The sequence below is a fragment of the Mesoplodon mirus genome (assembly GCF_964341445.2).
Source record: "Mesoplodon mirus genome assembly, chromosome: 7".
Lineage (NCBI taxonomy): Eukaryota > Metazoa > Chordata > Mammalia > Artiodactyla > Ziphiidae > Mesoplodon > Mesoplodon mirus.
Genome location: NC_138983.1, coordinates 3,278,009 through 3,301,498, shown reverse-complemented (window position 1 = coordinate 3,301,498; position 23,490 = coordinate 3,278,009). Strand labels below are relative to the sequence as shown.

At 54.4% G+C, this 23,490-nt stretch overlaps 1 protein-coding gene across 8 annotated transcripts in view; it reads right to left on the bottom strand.

The window, feature by feature from the left end:
• Positions 1-23,490, bottom strand: part of SHANK2 (SH3 and multiple ankyrin repeat domains 2) — a 549,250-nt gene that overhangs the window by 180,281 nt on the left and 345,479 nt on the right. For all 8 annotated transcript variants that reach the window (XM_082629529.1, XM_082629530.1, XM_082629526.1 and 5 more), the window contains one exon: positions 7,262-7,337. In XM_082629529.1, the coding sequence (XP_082485655.1) occupies positions 7,262-7,337 (76 nt within the window). The remainder of the gene's footprint in view (positions 1-7,261; positions 7,338-23,490) is intronic.

Below are 23,490 nucleotides of genomic sequence, written 5' to 3'. Positions count from 1 at the left end.
CAGAATGGTAACTGTCCACTGGGACCTCCACATTAGGGCCGAGAGCCAGAGGCCCCCGATGAGAGTGACAGGGATCCCAGTGATACATAAGAAACAGGATGATATTTTGATGACATAAAAAGAAGACATAATTCTTCTCCCACAAGAAAATAAGAAAGGCAACGCGAACATCATGACCCTAATGCTAAGCTAAAATGTGTCATGATTTTGAAAACTGATGGAATAGTAGAAGAAAAAAGGACCCACTGGTCTGTGATGTTAGAAAGACCCTTCTCATGGGTCTATAAAGAGGAACTGGAGTCCTAGCCCCATTCTTGGGACTCATGTAAACGTTTACATTATCATAATAATGTACTGTTTTCTGCCGGTTTTTAACTTTCGAATCCAACTTATAGACAGAACTGAGAATGCTTAAATATGGACATAAATATAACAAAGGGTCAAGTGATACTGTCTAAAATGTATTAAGCCAGAGAGGAATTTGAGAATGTTACTTAAAGGTAATCAGCAGATCAACAGTAACTGTTCAAAACTGGGGAGAAGACGCAAGAGGGAAGAGATATGGGAACATATGTATATGTATAACTGATTCACTTTGTTATAAAGCAGAAATTAACACACCATTGTAAAGCAATTATACTCCAATAAAGATGTAAAAAAAAAAAAAAACGGGAGAGAAGTGGTAGATCGGCGAAAGCCTCATCTTTTACAGCAAAGAATCAATGGTGCTTTACGTTGTTAAATTAAGACATAAGGAGGTAATCGGGGTTACGGAGGTAACCATCCGAAGAATGAAGCAAAACCAGTTAAAGTGGTCCCTCTGCCATCTGGGGTTGTGTGGATGAGGCTGGGGAGCGGTGGAAAGACAAAATTTTCCTTCCTTTCCCAGCCCTGCCTTGTGGTTGGGTTAAATTAATGACTTATTTTATTACATGCACGTAGCACTTGGACCAAAATCTGTGACGGGAGGGAAAATGTTAGCCTGAGAGTGACTAAGGAGCGGGTCTCCTGGGCAGTCAGACAGCGGTGGGGGGCACAGAGAGTGCGGACCAGCACTGAGGGGGCCCCACCTGGGGCGGCAGGGTGTTGGGGGGAGGGGGCAGGTCTCCTCAGACCTTCGTGATGAATTGAGTGAGGAGGAAAGGGAGGAGAAAGGGAGGAGGGGGGACCAGACTGCAGAGAAGAGTGATTTTTGGGGGGAACCATAACAGGCTCAGAGTGGGCACATTCACTGGGGCTGTGACTGGTGCCAATGGAGACCTGGATCCCAGCGGCCATATGTACGCAAGTGGTCCCTCTGGGAGAGGGAGATGGAAGAGTGGAGATGCGCAGTTGGGGTGACCTCTGACTCTGTGCCCAGAGAGCCACCCCTCTCTTCCTTGGTTTCACAAAATTACGAAAGCAATACATCATTAAAAAAATTAAAAATTAGAATTAAAAAAATTAAAATACATATATGTAAAATCAAAAAATTAAAAATACAGATATCTATCAAATAAAAAGCAAAACCACCTCTTTCCCTACCACAAAGGAGCTGCCCCGAGGGCTCCATGACTAACCGCTGGGCCCAGCCATCAATTAAGAGAGAGGAAAACAAGAGTACGTTTCCTTACGAATCCAGCCGGAGCACGTTCTCAGAGATTGATGCCTCTTATTTGAGTCTAAGGCATAATAAAAAATATAAAATGATGGTGGAGGAAGAATGGGGGAAATCAATGCTTCTTGCCATTCAGTTCTTACTACCTACACACTGAGGCAGTCTTCCAGAACACAGAGTTAGGGTTTCAAAGGAAAGCCAGCTACCCACACACGCGTTCACAATTCCGCATCTCTCTGGATTTATATAGCCCATGCTTCGAAGGAGCTGCAAACACCAAACACATGTGTTTTCATTCATTCTTACATGAACACCGCTGGGGACATGGCACCAGTCGGAAGCATGATCCCCACTCTGCAAACCTGGTTGTGGGTCAGGGACTGAAGCTCAGAGAGGGACAGCAAATTGCCCAAAGTCACACAGGGACTTAGTTGGAAAGTCAGATCGAAAACTAAGCATGCTCTATTATCAAGGGCTTTAAAAGGCTTCAGAGAACATGCACACACGCTTCTGTACTCAGAGTCCATCTCTGGAAAAATCCTCAGGAAACCAGTAACGGGGGTTCTCTCTGGGGACAGAAGCGGGGGCTGTGTGCTAAGGGTGACAGGGAGCCGCACCCTTCAGGCTGTAGCACTTGTGTACACTTTGCATTTCTGAACTGTGTGTATCTATTTCCAGTTACCAATTTAAAAAGACATAAACATTGGACTATGATGTCAGAACGCCATGAAAATAAATAGCTACGGATAGTGGATATTCAACTGGTGGACGGGCATGATTTGCCATCCTTCTAATTCAATCTCTAAGAGCAAACTGGTCTCACCAAGGGAGAGAAATAATGAAACCTCGCACCTTCTGAGACCCTTTCCCAGAGCTGTTTGTGAGCGCGTTCCTTCCAAGTGGATGAGAAGCTGCCTGTGCAGCTTCGGAGGTACCCTAGAGGTGCCGGCAGGTACTGGGTCTGAAGCCCCCTCACCTCTGGGTGCTCCTCCCTGCAAAACCCAAGGGAAGGTGGGGAGCCCCCCTTGCTGTCCCTCATCCCCACATCCAGTGCCTCGGCAGGTTCCATCCACTCCAGCTTCACCCCATACCTCGAATCCACCCACCCCTCCCCATCCAGCTCCTCTCCAGCCCAAAGCACCATCGCCAAACAACACCAAGATGGCGGCAATGATCTCATGACTCATGCATTCATCCTACTGTCTGTTTTCCTGCAGCCAAGTGAACCAGACCATGTCACTCTTGTGTTTAAAGCCCTCCAGTCTCCTCGGACTGCAAGCGTGGAAAATGCAAACTCCTTCCACGAAGCCTCAGGTCCTCCCCGACATCGTCTTCTCTGCCCTCCTCGTCCCCTGCCACCCTGCACGTCAGGTTCTTTTCACCCCAGTGCCTCTGCATTTGCTGATTCCTCCTTGACCTTCAGGTTTCAACTCAAAAGTCACTTCCTCCAAGAGCCCTTCTGGCTCCCTACCCAAAGTGGGCCTTCCCCAACCTGCCCAAGAGGCTGCCTGACGGCACTGCTGATTTGCTTCACAGCATAACCACAAAGAGGGATTTTCTGGCTTATTTATTTGTTAACCTTGCTGTTGTCTTCGCTAATTAGACTTTAATCTACATAAGGTCAGAGACTGAGCTTGTCTTGTTTACCCCCATACCCTTAGCTTCCTGAATAGTTAGGTTGTGTTGAATACTGGCTAACAGAGGGATAGATGAATGGAGGGGATGAATGGATGAATGGATGGGTAGGTGGATGGATGATGGATGGATGGATGTGTAGATGGCTGTGAAGACAGCAAGCTGGCTGGTTGGCTGAGTAGACAGGTAGTTGGATGGATGGGTACCTGGTTGGGTGGATGGGTGGATGGAGTCTAATCATCCTAGGGTGAGACCCTGAGGTCCTCCCTGCCTCCCCCTGGATGCCCCAAGCTAATGAGGCTCAGGATCTGATTTAAGGGCAGTGAGAACTTGAGACTCCACCCCTTAGTGTTGAGAAGTGTTTCTAAAAATGACATTGAAATATCTGTAAGGTCCTTGTAGAAATGGCCCCAGGTCCTCTGCCTTCTGACCTTGACCACGTGTCCACGTTTCTAGACCCTTTTTTCAGGTGCAGGCTGGGTAGATGGCAGGGAATCTGAGGAGGGAATCAGCTGGAGCAACTAGACACGTTCAACCGCGACCGGGTGTGATCCCACCATTTCGCTCTCAGCTCTGAATCTCTGAGTAAAGTTTTTTTTTTTTTTTCTGGTACGCGGGCCTCTCACTGTTGTGGCCTCTCCCATTGTGGAGCACAGGCTCCGGATGCGCAGGCTCAGTGGCCATGGCTCACGGGCCCAGCCGCTCCGCGGCATGTGGGATTTTCCCGGACAGGGGCACGAACCCGTGTCCCCTGCATCGGCAGGCAGACCCTCAACCACTGCGCCACCAGGGAAGCCCTGAGTAAAGTTTTTGACATTAGAGGGGGTGGGAAGGGGAGAAACCTCCTGACTGATTCAGAAACTGTCTCCATTGAGTCTCATTTCCCATGGCATGTTCCTTCATCACATTTGCGTCGGCACTGGGGCAGCCTCAGCCACGAACCGCCTGCCCAGACGATCATCCAACCACTGACTGCAGGTAATTGGCCCGGGGGCTGGCACAGCCCCCAGACCTCTGCGTCTAACATGAATTCAGAAGCAGGCTAACAAGCGGCCGGTTGGTTTGAGCCCTCACCGCGGCATGCAATTCCCTCGGACGCTTTCTGCCGTGCACCCAGAGGACCAGAGGTCAGTCTCTTACTCTGGCACGTGCTCCAGAGCCGCCCCCGCCAGCCGCCTGGGTGACAATGGTGCGTCGGGGCCCCAGTCTCCCTCACTGCCCGCCCTCCGTGGCCTCTGTCAAATTCACAGTCTGGATAAGGCCAGTTCCGGGAGGCAGCAGGATCCCACAGGCTGACCCCGGCACCCTTTATGGAAAAGCTCGGAGGCCCTGCGATAACCAAGGCAACACCATTGTCCATCCTCCCAACACCCGTCACAGGGTGATGGTTCTGTCCTGAACTAGCTTTCCTCAATCCCAGGCTGATCCCTTGGCCAGCCTGGGGCGGTAACGTCTTCACCTTGGTGGGGGGTTAGGGGGGCTGAGGGCACGGGCTCTGTACTCTGATGGCCTCAGACACTTGTGTCTGAGACACTCAGGCCCTCCTGTCTCCTCTCCAGCAACCTCCTGCCAAGTGGAGAATGACACTAATTTCAAGGTTGCTGGGAGGGTGGGTGGTCGGCGGTGCTGGGATCAATGCAGGGTGGCTGGCCCGTGGCAGGAGGTCAACAAATAGCGCGATCGTTACTCTAATTTCTTTCACTGCGACACCTCGTCAAGTGAGTCCCACGGTTTGATTCCTTCTTGTGGGAAAGGAGGGCTGGCTCCTAAACTGCGGTCAAGGTCAGAGCTCCTACCATCTGCTTAGAAGCTACCACGTGACCCAGGTGTGTCCAGCTGTCCCCCTCCTCTGTGGTCCTGGACCCTGGCACTGAGCAGGTGGTCAGTATATATGTAGAATGCAAGCCTTCATCTGGGGTCAAAACAGGGATGCAGACCTGGCTGTGATCTCGGAGGTCATTTAGTCCAAACTTCTACGACATTCTGCCACGACGATGCCCACCCTGCTTGACTTCCTCCAACGATGGGGAGCTCATCACCTCCCGAGACGGCTCTGTCCTATCGCTTAACAGCTATGATGGTTCCACATGTCCCCTGTCGGCCGACCTGCAGTGAGCATCCCTGGTGTGCTCTGGCCTGTTCTCAGCCACAGGACACATGGCCCAGACAGCCTGGCCCTGTGGTCTTCTCTTTTCCCAGCTCAGTCAGCCCTGCCTGTCTCGAGCACTGAGTGTGTGTGCACACCCGCCCTCACACACACACACACCAAGGGTGGCCTGCTGGCTGCTGTCTGATGACAACGGATCTCGTGGGGACATGGCTTTGCAAAAGCCACGGCCTGAGGGCAAGACATGGCCTGGACCCTTCCAGCATCCAGAGGCCCTCTTTCCCTCAAAGCCTCACTCCCAGCCTGGACAGCCCTCCAAGTCACCATGGCAACAGCTCTTGGGCTTCTCGGAGACTCAGGCGCCCTCCCTGCTAGAATGGAAGAAAAGCGTGATAGCATGCTGACCGTGACCATGGGCCCAGGGTCCACTTTCACAGATGGCCTCCAGCTAAGGCAAAAACGACTCATCTGACCCAGATAAAGACTCATCAGCAGGAGCCGGGGGTGGGTGTAACTCCCTGGAAGCCATCAGCCTCTGAGTGCTCTCGTGGGGCTGCGCTGGTGGCCAGGCTAAGGATCACAACCTGGGCTTTTAAGGTAAAAAAGTGGACAATCTTAGCAAGACCTGGAGAGTCTGCAGAGCCCCCCCGCAAGACGGGACCGGCTACTCTGCTGGGAATGGCATTTCTGTTATAGTGCATCTTGTTTATAAGAGAAAGGTGGTTGGGACAGGTCAATGCTAAAACCAGGTGACCAGCAGTTCCACTCCTAAGTATACACCCCAAAGAACTGGAAACAGGTATTCAAAAAAATATCTGTACACAAATGTCCACAGCCACATATTTACGACAGCCAGAAGGTAAGAGCACCTCAGGCGTCCATCCACGGATGAATGGATACACAAAATGTGGTCCATCCATACAAAGGAATATTATTCAGCCTCAAAAAGGAAGGACACTGTGACACCTGGTCCAACAGGCATGAACTCTGAGGACATGATGCTCAGTGAAAGAAGCCAGACACAAAAGGACAAATACTGTATGATTCCACTCATACGAGGTCCCTAGAGGAGTCGAATTCATGAAGACACACAGTGGGATGGTGGGCGCCAGGGGCTGGGGGAGGGGAAGGGGAGCGAGTGTCTCGTGGGAATGGAGTTTCAGTTTGGGAAGATGGAAAGTGTTCTGGAAATGGGTGGTGTGATGGCTGCACAAGAATGTAAATGTACTTAACGCCACTGAGCTGTACACTTCAAAATGGTTAAGACAGCACACTGTATGTTATTTATATTTTACCACAGGGAAAAATTAGAGAAAAAAAGGGATGAAGCACTGATACATGTTACAGCATGGATGAACCTTGAGAATATTCTTCTGGGAAAAGAAGCCATTCACGGAAGGTTACATACTGTAGGATTCCAGTTCTAGGAAAAGTCTAGAACAGGCAAATCCTTAGCGACAGAAAGCAGATTGGTGGTTGTAGGGGGCTGGAGGAGGGGAAACCCAGAGGCGTCCTCATATTCCGCCCCCCACCCCCCCGGGGGGGATGCTGATACGTTGGTGCTGCCTGAAGGCTCCTGTGGCCAAGCACTGTCACCTTTACCATTTGTACTGCTTTCCCCCCAAACAACGCCAGGTTTCCTCCTCCTTGAAAGACAGCTCTCTCCCTTGGCCATCCCACAAGTGCACTCCAGCCCAACCCCAAACTGCAGGCGGCACAGAGCCCACCTCTCGGGCGGGTCCTCTGGAAGACGGTGGTCTCCACCATCCCAGCCCATGTTTGGGCGGTGGGTGATGGGGACCCATAGGGGAAAGCAAGCCAAGGGGTTCCGAGTGCTCCATGCAAGACGGTCCAGCACTTTTGGGACACCTACGAGCTTCTTTGACCAGAGGGGGCCTGGCAGAGAAAGAATCACATCTTACCTGGAAGCATCGAAGCTGTCATAAGAGCCGACCGTGTAGTGCCGGAAGAGTTTCTTGCTGCGGTCTGCACGAGTTTCTGCAGAGAGGGAAGAGAGACATCGTTTAGAAAGTCACGGTCCCCGAACGTTGAAACCACGCGAGGCCGGCTGGGCCCCTCATTTATCTGACCTACGAAGCGTGAGACCCGCTCTCCTGCGGAAAGATCTGGGAGGAAGACGAGGCCTTGCTCCGTGGCCTAACTTTGCAAACTCTGGGGGGCGCAGATGAACCTCAAGGCTGACTACTGGAGAGTCATGAGCTCCATTCCCAAATGGAGGCAAGTCCCAGGGTCCCTGGTTGGTGCAGGATGCTCTCTGCAAAGAAGATGGGGCTCTGCAGGTTCCGGCCAGAACAGCAGCAGGTCCACTCAGCACATAGAATCCGCGACAACGGTACCCTCAAGTGACGCTGCCGAGCCGTATAGCAACTCCGAGAACCTGCGGATGACTGCTTTGGGAGAAAGGAAATGTTTTTTGTTATTTTTCCTGATTATAGTTGCTTTCTCCTAGAAACAAACAAACAAACATGATTAAGTTCCTAATTAAGTCCCCTGCTTACTTCCCTTACTCAGCAAATTTCGACTTAAATTTCACGGCAAATTATATGAATGATGTAATTAGACTTAATCGATAGCTCAGAGGTGGAGGGAAAAAAACCCCACAACAACACAAATGCAAGAAATACAGCAGCTTATGATTTACTGTTTAGATATTTTCCCCCAAATAAAATCTCCTGGGCACTTTCTTTCCCAAACCCTGGAAAAAATACAGAGAAATTATGTTATTGGCTTCAGGAAAAATGTCTCAAACTCTCATTTAAACCCTGTGACCCTCTCTGCTGTCAGTCTCCTTGACACCACCTTCCAAGGTGAACGTGATTTTACTCAAACCCAAATGCACGTTTTCGGCTGAAAAGTGAACACATGCAAGGGCACTGAGAAGGGTCGCGCTGATACCTCTCGGCTCCTTTCATGCCCAGAGGCAGCCTGTGCAGCAAAAACACACGTTCCCTTTCTACGTGGTGTGGTGTTGCCTTTGGGGGGCTGGGAGGAGTAGATGTCCAGCCCGGGACTACATTTCCCAGCAGCCCTTGCAGCCAGGTGTGGCCACGTGACCAGCTCCCACCAATGGAACGCGTGCGTGCGTGCGTGCGTGCGTGCGTGCGGGTGTGTGTGTCCCTTCCAAGCTTGGCTTCTATGGAGGCCAGGGAGCTCTCCCTAACCTCTCTTGCTGCTTCTCCCAGCTCAAAGCTAGGACTCCCAGGCTCGACAGGATGATGGGATCCTCAGGGATTCCTGGCAAAAGCCTGGGTCTCTGTGCATTCGCTCTTAAAAGAAGCAACAAACTTGTATTGCCTTGTGCTACACTCTAGGGATTTGCTTGTTACAGCAGCTAGTGATGTCTTAAAGGACCGGCGGCCGGGTTCTCAGTGACTCGGCTCCCCCTGCCTCTCTGCCCCTTTCCCATCACTCCACCTGAGGCTCCAACGATACGGAAGTTACAATTCCCTGAACGGTGACAACATCTTCACCACCATCTCTGTCCCTGACACTAACTGAGTGCTGACTGGGTACCAGGCCCTGTTCCAAGTGCCGCTCCTATACTCTCTCATTTGTCTGTCACGGCCCCCAGGGAGAGGGTGCGCATGTCACTCTGCAGGTCCCACCAAGTCCAGCCAAGTGTGGCCCCTCTGCTTTTGCTCCATTTCACGCCACCCTTCCAATCCCTCTGCAGGACCCTGGTGTCCTCGTTGTGGAGTGAGGCACTCGCCTCTGCTCGGCGTGTCTCTGCTGTATCATCATTGTCTTTGAGACAGGCTGGGACCTGGGACCCCTGACCAGAGTGTTTGCTCCTGGACAAACGTCTCCTCAAGCAACAGATACAAAGAACCTCTAAGGGACTAAAAATAAATCCGCGCTCCCAATGCAAGGGGCGCGGGTTCGATCCCTGGTCGGGGAACTAAGATCCCACATGCTGCACAGCCAAAAACATAAAATTAAAATTAAGAAAATGTCACTGTGGCCAGGGGAGGGGTGGATGTTTAAAAAAATAAATAAAATAAATAAATAAAATTAAAAAAAATAAAAATAAACACTCACATGCACAGTTGAGGCAAATTATGAACAACAAGATGCAAAAAGACCCAAAAGCCCAACTGCCACTTCTGAGGTACAGGGAGGGAAAGCAGGGTACAACGCATGATCCCTGAACATGGCACCACCAAGGGGGTGGGCAGACCACCTAAGCCCCTCCTCCAGCTCGGCCCCCCGATCTGCCCCGCCCTCACCCCATTTAAGAAGCCAGCTCGCCCCCCACTTGGGGAGCAAGCAAGGGAACCTGTTTCTTGTTCTCTCTTCCTATGCTGCAGCGTAAGTCCCAGTAAAGCTCTGTCTGAATTTCTCGTTTGGCCTCATCAATTTCTATTGATTAAAGAGTCCAAGAACCTGGGTCAATAACATCTTCGTCCTCACTAACATTTATTGAGTTCTTCCCCTGGGCTACAATTTGTGGCCATCTGGGCTGATCCACTCCCACTTGCTGGTCACAGCAGCCCAGTGAGGGAAGCACAATGGTTGGACCCATTTTACGGATGGTGCTGGTGAGCACTGCCGAGGCAAAGGCACATCCTGCTAAACAGTAGGGGCAGGGTGGGCCCCTGGCGGGCAGATGGGCTCCAGGGCCCAGGCTCAGAACCAGCAGGCCACACCAAGGGACCCTTGGAGTGGACCCGAGTCTGCGTGCTCTCTACGGGGCTCAAAGGTGGGGATTTGGCCTTATTTCTCTCTCTATCACCTCTGGTGTTTAACTCCTGGCAGATACCCAGTGTCAGAGCTTGCTGAGCCAATCTCAACAGTCCATTGCAAATCAGCAAATAGAAATACACTGCACACTGGCAGAGCGGCCCGAGGGCATTGGTCCAGCCGAGCTGCATGCACATCCCCTGTGCCTGGCAGCCAGACCCAATGTACCCAGGTGTTCCGTGTCCCTCTCCCCCTCCTCCCTGGCATCTTGCATTGCGTACATGTTCAAATCTAGTTACCATTTATCAAGTCCACCTGAGTGTCAGGCCGTGTGCCCCAAATGCAGGGATTAGAAGGCTGCTCAGATGGGGTGGGGCCTCAGCTCTGTTCTCTGGGGCTCAGGATCCTGGGGGTGGGGTGAGGATAAAGCTAACAGATGCTGACTTTCCACGGGCTGGGCTGAGGGCCCCAGCAGTCAGATCACTGTGCAGGGGGGGAGCATGTGGGCCAGGCCGTGCATCTGGCCAGGCCAGCCCTGTGACATCCGCGTGGAGCCCACAGATGGGCTGGGCCCGGGAGGGGTAAGTGGGATTGGAACCTGCTTGTAGGGTTAAGCAGAGTAGCTCGTGAAGCCACTGAATGACCGTGGGGATGGGCTGTTAATTGTTAGTATTACTCTTAATTGCCTGTTGCTTATGCTCCCCGTGGCAGCTCTGTGCTTGTTGCCCAGGGAACCGCTGGGCCCTGAGAGCTGGCTGGTGCAGGCCCTCGGCTGAGGTCAGAGGTTCCAGATCCAAGGAGCAGAGAGCGTAGTCAACGTGTGTGTGTGTGTGTGTGTGTGTGTGTGTGTGTGTGTGCGCGCGTGTGTGTGTGGGTGTGTGGGTGTGGTGTGGTGTGGTGTGGTGTGTGTTGTGTGTACCTGGTCCACATCTTTGCCAGAGGAAACAAATGTTTCCGAAAGGGACTCTTTCTAGGTCAGTTAGCCAGTGGTGCCCAGACTTTGGGATTTCATGGGCCAAGAAAATGCTAAACAGAAGAGGGAAGGGTGGAGACAAACACGGGATTTAAGAAGTTATTAATCTGGCCTTAAAAACAACGGATTCCCTTCCACTACCATAACTGTTTTATAAGAGAAAGGGGAACTTTTGGAATCCTATTATCTCTAACTGTTTTGTGAAAAACTCTTTCTCACTGCACAGGCCTTCCCTGTCCTCTGGCTTCTGGACACAGTCAGACTTCTACACTGAGATATGGCCCCAAGGGACAGGAAAGGGGTCCTGAGGGACAGCATCACCGCCACCATCATCATCACCATTGCTACCACCATCACCTTCATAACAGCATCGTCACTGTCACCACCGTCACCACCACCACCGGCATCATCACCGTCACCATCACCGTCATCATCACCGTCATCACCGGCATCGTCACCGTCATCATCACCGTCATCATCACCGTCACCGTCATCATCACCGTCATCATCACCGTCATCACCATCACTGTCACCATCACCATCACCATCACCATCATCACCACCATCACCATCAACATCACCATCATCATCATCATCACCATCACCGTCACTGTCATCACTGTCATCATCATCATCACCACCATCACCATCATAATCATCACTGCAGCTTTGCTAAATTATCTTTTTTTTTTTTTTTGCGGTACGCGGGCCTCTCACTGTTGTGGCCTCTCCCGTTGCGGAGCACAGGCTCTGGACGCGCAGGCTGAGCGGCCATGGCTCACGGGCCCAACCGCTCCGCAGCATGTGGGATCCTCCCGGACCGGGGCACGAACCCACGTCCCCTGCATCGGCAGGTGGACTCTCAACCACTGCTCCACCAGGGAAGCCCTATCTCTTTTTTTTAGTAAATGAGTCTTTCACCTTATTTGGTCTTCCCACAGCAGCCAGGGCTAAGTGGATTTCTTGTCGCTGTTTTGCAGAAGTAGCAGAGTGCCATGATGAGGGATGTGGGCTCGCAGGCTAGACTGGCTTGAATTCAGAGCCCAGCTCTGCCGTTTACTGGCTGCAAGTCACCAGGCTCTTCATTTGTAAAGTGGGGATAATAATAGCTCCTACTCACAGGGAAGTGATGGAGGAGTAAATGAATTAATACAGGGAAAATGCTGGAACGGTGCTTGGCGAATGGGAAGCGCTGTATTACCTGGTTATCGCTGTGCACGGAGGACTGGGGTCTTCCACCTTCCAAGGTGGCCCTCGAGGTCACACCAGCGCACCCACACCAGGGTCAAGCCCTACCCGTGCCCCGAGTGCAGCGAGTGCTTCAGCCGGCGTTCCAACCTCATCGCCCACAGCTGCACGCACACCGGCGAGAAGCCCTACCACTGCCTCGACTGCGGCAAGCGCTTCAGCCGGCGCTCCAACCTGCACCGGCACGAGAAGATCCACGCGGAGGGGCCCGAGGCCCTGGCCGTGCTGATGCTGGGGGCGGGCAGCCGGGGCTCTGGCGGCGCCCCGGCCGGCCCCCATCTAGGAGGCTGAGAGGGAGGGGAATTGGCGGGGGGGGGGGGGCAGCCGCTGCGGGGGTGTGACCTGGGAGGCCCAGGAAGGGAGTTGGGGAGGTGCTGGCATGGGGGTGGGGCCTGGCAACGGGGGAGGAGCTCGGGGGGAGGGGCAGGCATGCTCACTGCAAACTACAGTGAGCAGACCCCCAACTCTGTGCCTCCCCAGCCTGGCTGACAGCAGCCAACAGCTATCGTGTTTCGAAACATCCATGCAGGGCCCCGCGTTTTCTAAGTGCTTTATGGGCAAGAGCTCAATACTGTTTACAACTGGTTTTACAGCTGGTTTACAACTGAGGAAGGTGAGGCTCAGAGAGGTTGAGTGAGTTGCCTGAGGTCACCAAGCCAGCAGGCGGCAGGGATACTGCACAGCACAGCCTCCTGGGTCAGCATCCACTTGGGGCCCTGGGAGGAGGCCTCTTCACCAGCAACCTGCCCGTGGCCCACGGAGGGTCAGCTGGCCTTTTTCTGAGATGTGCTGAGGTCTGGATGCTGAGGAAAGAGATCTCGGCTTTCTCATGGGCCGTGAGGTGGGAGGATGTGGGGTGTGGGCAACCAGTGGCCATCACACCACATCATGGGGAAAACTAGCCAACGAATGCAGCCCGCACACAGCGGGAGGCTGGAGGACAGAGGCACGCACGCGGCCTGATGCTGAGAATCCCTGGATCTTGGCTTGTGGTGGCCATGAGGGCTATTCATTCAATATTTCTGTCTTTCCTCCCTCTGGGCATGTGGTGGGATGGATCCCTGCGATTCATTGTGGCCAGTGCGTTTTCGGAAGAACTGATTTACTTCACTTCCTGGGTGGATGGAACATTTAATTCCCAGTCCAAGATTCCCCCCCGCCCCGCCTCCCCTCGCCCCCCTACTGTTTCTTTGTCCATGGGCATGGCAACCAAAATGTTTGAGACAGTGGTTATTCTATCAGTCAGGGTCCCTAGGTGTGCCCCCGGGACACATGACAAACAGGTGGTGTGAGTGGGAAATAAACCTTGGTGGTTTTAGGCCACTGAGATCAGGGGCCTGTTTGTTACTGCAGCCTTCCCTGGCCTAAGCTGACCGACGCAGACCACGCATGGCCTTCTCTGTCATGCGAGCCAGTACATTCCATGTTTTGCTCAAGTGTGGCAGAGCTGGCTTTCTGGCAACCAAAAGAGTCCTGGCAAGTGTAGAAAGGAAGCCCAGACAACATCAAGGCAGAGGCTGAGTTTGGCCCCTTGTCTGTGAGGATCTCACACCTTCTAGGAGAAAATGGAAAACCACACAACGGACGACAGGAATGCATCCCATCGGACATGGAGAGAGCACAGCACACAGCACAGGTCTCTACGTGTCTCAGAGGAGGCCTCTGGTTACGACAGAGGAGACAGAAAAACCAGCCAACCAAGAGGGAACGATTCACTCGTTTGTTTCCTAAGCCACGTAGAAACTTCTCAAAGGCAAGAACCTAGTAGTTCATAAACAGGCCCACCTCCTGGGCCAGGTTCCAGGCTCGGTGCTTCATACAGCAGGTGCTCAGAAGTGTCTGTAGTCCCACTCAGCTTGGAGGCCAGCAGTCACTACTGCTGAATGATCTGAACCATCATCTCCTGAACCTCCATACAGAATGAGCTTCAAAAAATGTAATCAGGGGGCTTCCCTGGTGGCGCAGTGGTTGAGAGTCCGCCTGCCGATGCAGGGGACGTGGGTTCGTGCCCTGGTCCGGGAGGATCCCACATGCCGCGGAGCGGCTGGGCCCGTGAGCCATGGCCGCTGGGCCTGCGCATCCGGAGCCTGTGCTCCGCAACGGGAGAGGCCACAACAGTGAGAGGCCCGTGTACTGCCATAAAAAAAAAAAAAATGTAATCAGGTGATGCCACTTTTCTGCTTAATGTTTTCTGACAGTTTCCCAGTGGAATTCGAGTCCCATCCTCGAGCCCTCCGATGACACAGGCCCGACGCTATGCAGTCCTGCCTTTGAACCCTCCTCGCCCATTGCTCCCTGCCCCCACCCCTGCAGTCACTCCACTCCCGCCCTATTAGCCTCCTTTTTGTTCCTTGAACATGACAAGCTCGTTTGCACCTCAGGGCCTTTGCACTTGCTAGACTCTCTGGGACACTCCTTCCCCAGCTCAAAGTTCACTACACTGCTGGGTCCCCAGCATCTACAACACAGCCTGGCACACAGTAGGTGATCAATAGCTGTAACTGAACAATGGGATAAAACCCACACACTCTTGGACCCTTTGTTCTTATCCAGCGTGGGCACTGTCACCTCCTTGCGTCTGACTGTGAAGAGTTGAGGATATGGCACAGAGGCTGCGTTTAGTTTCGACTGCCAAGGGAATGGAAGTAGCCATTCTACCAAATGAGAAACTGGATTTCTAGTCCTGACCTTGGTGGTGATGGCGTGGGACCTCACTCTTGCCGCTCTGAGCTCTGATTTACTCAACTATCAAACCAGATGTTCGGACGCTCTGCCTTCTCAACATGACACATCCCCTCTGCCACCAATGCGACTAGGGACGTAACCCCCCTTTCCCAGGAGAGAACCACGCAGTGATTAAGCTGATGTGCCCTGAAAGTTTTTCTTGGAATATGGCCTAGAAAAACCTACATTGAAAGGGGGAAAAAAAAAACACCCTGGAAATTCCATTCCATATACCTCTTGTGACTCGTGAAAGTGAGTGACAGATCGCATGCCAAGCTTCAGACTGTCAGCATTTAAAATAGCCTTTTACGCAGAGCGGCTGGGAAAAGGATCCCGTCTAGCTCGCGAGGAAGCCAGGATAGGGCATCTAGGGAGATACTAATGGCCTCTGAGCCTCAGTGTGACTGTTTATCAAGAGGAATCTTCTCAAAGAAATCTATTAAGACTCTGAAAGGCCAAAAAAGAATTCAAAGGACGGCGTGGGGAGGAGGTGGGCTGTCGGGTCAAGAGACGGGCGTGGGGAGAGGCCAGAACGCCAGAGCAGGGCCAAGGCTGCGTGGGCACGCCGGCCCCGATCCGTACCCAGGTCCCACGTGGGACGGTTCCCTTGCTCGTGAGATGCTACAGACAGGAGAGGCAGGAAGGAAGCCTGCATCTAGACAAGGAAACGTGAGCTTAAGTCCTCACTAGCTGCAGGGCCTGGGCAGGAAACAAGCTCTCCAAATCTCAGTTTTCTCATCTGTACATGGGGCTAGCAGCAGTATTGACCTTGGCCTTGTGGTGAAGGTATAACACCGTCACGCATTTAAGTCCCTTCCCAGGTGGGCTGTCGGCCACAGTTGTCCTCCAGGAAGACGTCTTGGTCTTCCCTCTCTGAATGTATCCTTCTGCACCCGGGACAGAGCAGGACCCCAACCATACCTGTACACCTGGTCAGAGCTGCCCGGCCCGGCCCATCAGACCCCGTCCTGGGGACCTGGAATAGGAGTGGCCAGTCTCTGCTCCCCGTGTGAACAGAGGACACCTCCATTCATGCAGAGAGGCTGTCACTGTGGGAACACTTTGTGGGGTGGGGGAGAAGCAAAGGAGCGAGACTGAGGCAAGGGGCTCGGGGCGGTGATGACGCATGTGTGGCCCTAGAGAGACGGCTGAGCTGGCCTGGCTCCCAACAAGCTCCCCCCGGCATCCTGCTTCCAGAACCTGCTTCCAAGATTGGGGAAGGCTGGACCCCACGTTCCACCCTCGGGGTCCAGGAAAGACCACTGCATCCCTGCGGTGGAGGACCTTTCTTCCTCTGACCCAGCTCACGTGGGTTTTAGGTTTCGTGAACCACAAGAGCCCTGGTCTTTCAGCTACTCTGTGGCTCCGGGTAGGAAGTCTCGTTACCCAAGCGGATGGTGGTGGCACCTCTGGATCTCACCCCGGGGCCTGGCTGGGGGCCCGTCCACCATGGCGGTGCTGCCGGCCAGGGCAGCCCTGGACACCTGCGTCCAGGTCCTATGTGCTGGTATTGACTGGGACAACACCTGGCCTGCACAGTTCCAAACAGCCCTGGGGGCAGCGTGTCCTCAGTGAGGGCCGCCGACCTGGCCACAGGCCAACATCCCTGGGTTCACACGACCAGACGGAGGGCACTAGGGACGCAGGGGGTCCAGACATCTCCCCTCCCTGTGATAAAGACCCTGGATCGGCCACGGACGGGAGACTGCGTGTAAAGATGATAAAACACTTCTGCGTCGCACTGCCTGGTTCGTCCCCGACAGCTCAGCGTGCTGGGGGGACGGGGTCCTCCTTCAGGGCCTCCAGCTAGAGCCCAGCCCGGTGACACCCCGACTCTGGGCCCATAAGACCCTGAGCACAGAATCCAGGTGCGCCCAGCTGCACTGCTGACCCTCAGACCTCTGAGCTGATTTTGGGCTGGGGTCCAGAGCTGCGTAGCTGAGGTTACTCGCCATGCAGCACAGAAATGCAGAGAGCTGGGGCCTTGGCTTCCTTCAGGGTCCTGCCTGGGGGTTCCTCTGGAGCTGAGCCTCCATCCCACCAAAAGCAGAGACAGAGAGACAGAGACGGAGACAGAGATACAGAAAAAGACAGAGGGGGAGACAGTGAGTCAGAGATAGAGGCAGAGAGAGACAGAGAGACACCCACAGATACAGAGGATACACAGAGAGAGAGACACAGAGAGACAGAGACACACAGAGAGACAAAGAAAGAGAAGGAGAGAGACAAAGACACACACACGGAGATGGAGATACAAAGAGAGTCAGAGAGAGAAGGGAAAGTGGCCCCTGGGTTCCGCAACCCCATCCCCAGCTCCCCTCTGCTCCAGCCCCTCCCTTGGACTCCACGCCCTCCTGGCTGTTATTCTCGGCCCCTCACCCTGAAGAGGCAGAAAGGGCAGGGTGGACCCCTGAGCAGGCGGGGTCCCACTCCCTCATCACGGCAGCGCCTGGCCGAGCTGGACGGGCCGGGCCAGCCTGCGAGGTGGCACTTCCTGCCCAGGCACAGGGTGCAGGCCCGCCCAACTCCCACCCCCAGCTTCTCATCCACACGCCTCCCTCCCATGCCAGCTCCTGTGATCTCCAGCGGGTTTGAAATCAGACACTGTTCGGGCCGCGCCCCGGCTGGAGAGCCAAATGCAGGATCCGGACCACAAGGAAGAAAGAAATTACTGATGGGGATGGAGACAGAAATAACGCTTCTTTTTTAAAACCAAAGATGCCGATGGGCTCCATGCAAAGCGGAGAACCACAGACAGGAGCGTGGGGAGAAGCCCCAGTGGGCACAGGCAGGCTGGCGGGACGCGGGTGTGGGGGGCTGGTGGCATCTCCAAGCTCACCATCACCTCCCGCCCGGGGCCAGACCCCAGGACGCAGAAAAGGGGGCAAACCGCGTGAAGGGCTGGCTGGAGCCTGGGCAGGGCGGGGGCAGAGGGCACGGGGCACGGAGCTCGCAGCCTGCACGGTCCAGCTCCACCACAGCGGGGCAGGGCGCTGTGCTGACAGGTGCCCATCCCACCGCTGGGCACGGAGATCAGGGCCTCACCTCTGAGGAACACCGGCCGAGGGGCACGACTTTGATCTGAAGCCACTTCTCACGCTCACACCACGGCAGCTTGGGTCACTCGTGCAATCATTACATCAGCTGCAGATCATTGATCCAGCCCCTTCTGGGCGCTGGACGTTGGGCTCGAGGGGGAGGGGAGGGAAAACAGGGACCCTGCTCTTCAAAGATAGCCAGACTACGGGGCTTCCCTGGTGGCGCAGTGGTTGAGAGTCCGCCTGCTGATGCGGGGGACACGGGTTCGTGCCCCGGTCTGGGAGGATCCCACATGCCGCGGAGCGGTTGGGCCCCTGAGCCATGGCCGCTGAGCCTGCGCGTCCGAAGCCTGTGCTTCGCAACGGGAGAGGCCACGACAGTGAGAGGCCCGCATACCACAAAAAAAGAAGAAAAAAAAAAAAAGATAGCCAGACTTCACTCCATACCCCCTAAGGACGGAGGATTAGCTCCCCGTGGCTGCTATCACAAATGACCCCCGAACCTACTGGCCCAGAACAACAGAAGTCTATTACCCTACAGTTCCGTAGGTCAGCATCCAGCGGGGGTCTCACTGGGCTAAGATCAAGGTGAGGGTGGGGCTCGTGGCTGCAGGAGGCTCCTGGGATGAACCTGTTTCCTTGACTTTTCCGGCTTCTAGAGGTGCCCCCAGTCCTTGGCTCACAGCCCCTCCCTCCACCTCCCAAGCCATCACCGGTAGGTCGAGTCCTCAAATCCCCATCACTCTGATTCTGAAGTCTGCACCTCCCTCTTCCACTTTAAGGACGCCTGGGATTACAGGGGGCTTCAGGGATAACCCAGGATCATCTCTTCATCTTGAAGTCAGTCGGCTAGCAACCTTCATTCCATCTGTGACCTTACTTGCCCTTTGCCATGTATCCAGACATAGTCACCTGTCCCAGGAATCAGGACACAGACATCTTTGGCCATTATCTGCCCACCATGACCGCAAAGAGACCATCCCTGTAGGGATAGCACAGTGGGGCAAAACTTGTTCAGAAAACTGTTTAAACCCATCATAGTTAAAGAACTCAGAATCTTGCTTTCAGGTCAAAAACTGTCCAAGTGAAAGAAAAGTCCTTCTCTAGGAAGTGTATTTCCCTGTTTGCAGGAGCTCAGTTCAATGTCTGACTCTGCAGAATCATGGTGAGACCCAGGGGAGTGCAGGTTCCTCCGACCCTCGTCCTCTCCTCTGGGCAAAGGTGGATAAATGGTTCACTCCGTGCCTGTAGCCGCCACACAATGATTCCTCCTTCAGAGAATGGAACCAGGCTCTGGACAAACGACGGCCCTTCCCTTAGGGACCTGCAGCCCCACCTGCCCTGGGACCTCACTCTCTTCCCCTGAAGCATCTTGGTTTCAGTAGTAGAAGCCGCCTCTACGGTGGGCTATGGCACCAACATGCAACTGAGTCATTGGTTCTATTTATTCCCAGCTCCCTGGAGTATCGCTCTGTGCCCCCCAGCGTGTGTGCACACGTGTGCCGTGTGTCATGGGGAGAACCGGCCCTGTGCTCACACAGCTGGGTAAGGCCCCAGCGGCAGGGGCTGCTGTAAGTTTTCAAAAATAACCATGTGTCTTGAATTCCCTTAGAGTGGGCATGGGGGTGTGGCTACGGGGAGTGCCAGCCGTTCCCAGCCCTGTAGGGTCCCAAAACACACCGGCACCACATGAGAGCCAAACCTACGGACTCCAGAAACCAAAGGCAAAGGAAGGTGCGGGGATGCGGCTGATTTTCCTTCCCAGGATACACGGAAAGCACTTCAGAGAACTGGGCACTCCCAGCACGCTTGGTTTTTCCCCTTAGTCATCCCAGCCCGTTGACCACTGTGCTGTAAGAGGACAGAAAACACCTGGAGAACTAGTGGCATCGCTGAGCGAAGGCTGCTCGTGCAGCTGTAACTTCACGAAGTGGTCTTCCGGCCCCACACCAGGCACAGCTGTGAAGCCCTCACAGAGCCTGGAGGCAGTGGGGCTCGGGCACCCACCAGCCGAGGCCCACCAGCACCCGCTTCATCCATTCGGCCCCGGCAAGATAAGCCCGTGCGCCAGGTAGCCGAGGGTGCCCGCGGCCAAGGGCCGTGGCCGTGGCTCAGCCGGGATGCTTCATAAATGCTCAGAAGGCAGGAGGACCCAAAGGGAGGGAGAGGCCAGCCTCCCAGAGCAGGGCTCGAGGACGAGGACTGGGGGCAGGGGGAGAGGACCACAGGTGCATCACTGCCTCCATCACCGTCCTGATCTGTGGACATCCATTGCCCGCCATCACCATCACAGGTGACACCCAGTGGCCACGCACTGTTCTCAGTGCAAAACACGTGAGCTCCTTGCAATGCTCCAGCAACCCTACGCCCTCAGCAGTGGCGCCCTGCGCTGTGTCGGGGAGGCTGAGCAGCAGCTGGGGCTCCAGCCCGGGTGGTCCAGCCCTGCAGCGGGTTGTCCTAACCACTGCCCTGCACTGCCCAGCACACCTGGGAGCAGAGCCCGCTCTGTCCTGTGCCCAGGTGGCCTTCCTTCCGACCAGCACCCTCTGCCAGCCACCCAACACCTATTTCTAAGCACTGTCTCCTTTCCCTCTATGGGGACTGGGTGGCCAAGAACCCACTTCCCCAGCCATCTTCCAGGAGCAGCCACGTGACCAAGTCTTGGCCAGTGAGATGGGAGCAGGTGTCTGCTGGGTGGGGCTTTCCTTCCCAGACCAGGCCTCCCCAGGGCACGGCTCCCTTTCCCATCTGGATTGTGGAAGCCAAGCTGGCTGAGGGCTGAGGCAGGAGGAAAGAGCTGGGTCTGGCCCCGCCTTCCTGTTGGGTGGGACAGGGAAAGCCCTGTGTTTAGGTAGCAGCTCCTGAGGGTTCTGTTTCTGGAAGCCAAGCCGGCACCATCCTGACTGCAAAGACACACCTTCTCTGGTTTAGTCACCAACAGCCCCATGAGACAGGCGCTGTTGTTACAGGGGAGGAAACCAAGCACAGAGAGGTTAAGTGACCACCCCAAGTCACACAGCTCACGAGTGATGGACTGGTTTTCAGGTTGCTCTCTTAACGCCTCTGCTGTCACCACCTGGCAGCTCCACGAGGCATGTCTGTTCTACCAGGAGAAGACCAGACACCATGGGACAACATGCAAGGTGCTCAGCTCGTGAGTGGCAGGGTGGGCTCCTAACCCGCCTCAAGGGGACACCATGCACTTGACTGCATTCTCCCCTTCACATCTTTTAAGAAAAAAATTTTTTTAAGATTTCCTTTTTTGATGTAGACCATTTTAAAAGTCTTTATTGAATTTGTTACGATATTGTTTCTGTTTTATGTTTTGGTTTTTTGGCCCCAAGGCATGTGGGATCCTAGCTCCCCGACCAGGGATCGAACCCACATCCTCTGCATTAGAAGGTGAAGTCTTAACCATTGGACCACCAGGGAAGTCTCCCCTTTGCATCTTTAAAGGACAAACCTTCGAGATGAGTAGTTCCCTGCAGAAGATGATTTACGAGGCTGCCCTTGAAAATTACTAGGGAATGTAGGAAACCTGGACCCCAGGCTTTCAGATTCAGGACCCCCATCTGAGAATGAGCGGGACTTGCCCAAGGCCACGGTGCGGGGATGCACCTCCCGACACCAAGATCCCCATTCACTCATCGGACATCTCCTGCCCGGGCACCTGGCGCTGTGACCGGGGGTCTGAAGCTCTGCTTTGCCCACCTCTCTCCCCGTCTCGCCAATCTTGGGCCAAGCGAGGCTGGGGCACCACTGAAGGGAAGCTGACTAAGCTGGGTTCCTGGCCACGTTTCCCCGATCTCCACCCTCCCAAATTGGCTGGACAAATGAAAAAAGCTGCTGGCTGTCAATGAGTTGCTTTCTACTCTAGTAATTAGAATGTTTTTTTTAAAAAAAAAATCAGCCCAGGCGGCTCAGTGGAAGCATTTATACCAATACATGGAGCCAGACAGGCAGTTTAAATGGAAATTACAGTAAATGGAGGAGGCTGATTGCATGTTGTTGCTAAGCTCGGCTGGAGTGTCCAAGCCAAGGAGGCCCTGCACGTCTCTCTCCATTACAGGGAACGCACAGGGGCCGGGGGAAGCTGACCTGCCCTGGCCCAGCAGCCCAGGGCTGGCGCGACCGTGCAGAGGGGCAGGGTGTTTGAAAACATGCCAGGACCTGGAAAAGACTTTTCTGGCACTGAATCCAGCAGCCAGGCCCGGGGGAGCAGCAGCGCGCCTCCCTCTGCCCTTCCAGGGTACCTGGACTGACCCTCCTTTTGCTTCCCCAGCTCACTGCCTCCGCCCAACGCCTGCCCCTCCAACATCAAGACCTCTCCCCAAAAAGCGTCACCTCTTAGGTCCCACTTGACTGCAGCCTTTCCCTGCCAACTGCAGCGCCTGGCACAGAACCGAGGTGCAGGGGAGCCCCTGCTGTGGAGCCCCTCTCTCCAACCTTACAACCCCCGAGGCAGGCTTAGTCACCTCCCACCGCCAGGGCCCAGAAAGGTGAAGTGAGAGGCCCAAGGGCATACAAGTGTGAGCAGTAGAGCTGGATTTAAACCCAGGAACCGACTGGGGGTGGAAGGATTCTTTTTAGTCCCTTAAAATCTTTTTTAGGGGCACTGGCAGCTGAGGCTTAGGAAATAGGACACAGAGCAAAAGGGACCTGTTGAGCGCAAGGAAACCGCCCTGTTTGTGTGGGAAGGCAGCTGAGTCTTCCCAGCTCGGCGTCGAGGCAGGCACATCTTGGGCTAATAAGCACGGTTCAGGACCAAGGGAGTAACTGCATTCATCCCTAGAAGGAGCAGGGTGGGTTGGGGGGAGGGTTAAGTGGCTCCCAATGGCGCTAAAGGATCGCACAAAGACCCACCCTGGAAGTGACCTTACAAATGGTGCCAGCCTCTTAGGTACTCACACCCTGCAACCCGCCAAGCTGCCCCCCAAAGATGCTACACGTCCCTGACAGACACTGGTGGGTGAGGACCAGCAGAGGGGACTGGGAAGTGGGGGGTCGCCGGAGCCTCGACCATCCGCGGCTCAATCTCTCTTTGCGCACCTCAGAGTGACACCTGGGAGGGGGCTCCTTCAAGGAGATGCGTCTTATCCGACCAGGTCGCCAAGCTCCCCGGCCGGAGCCCTCGCAAGCCAGCCGTGTCCCCTGTCCTCCACTTCTGGGAGTGAGAGGGAGCAGTTGGTAACAACCAACTGTAGAAAGTGAAGAAGGTGATGCAATCTGAAAATACAGATGGTGTTTTCTTGTCTCAACGGCTACAACGGTGGAGGAGCACCCAGTCCACTGGATTAAAAAAAAAACAGAACCAAAACCACAGTAGCCATGCCTTCTTTGAAGGAGGGCTGGCTGGACAGGTGGGGAGGCACACTGCCCTGCTCCAGTCTCGGGGGAGGTGCCATACAGTCTGTCAGGGAGAACACACAGGAATCCTGGACAAATCTATGCATTGAAGTCACAGGGA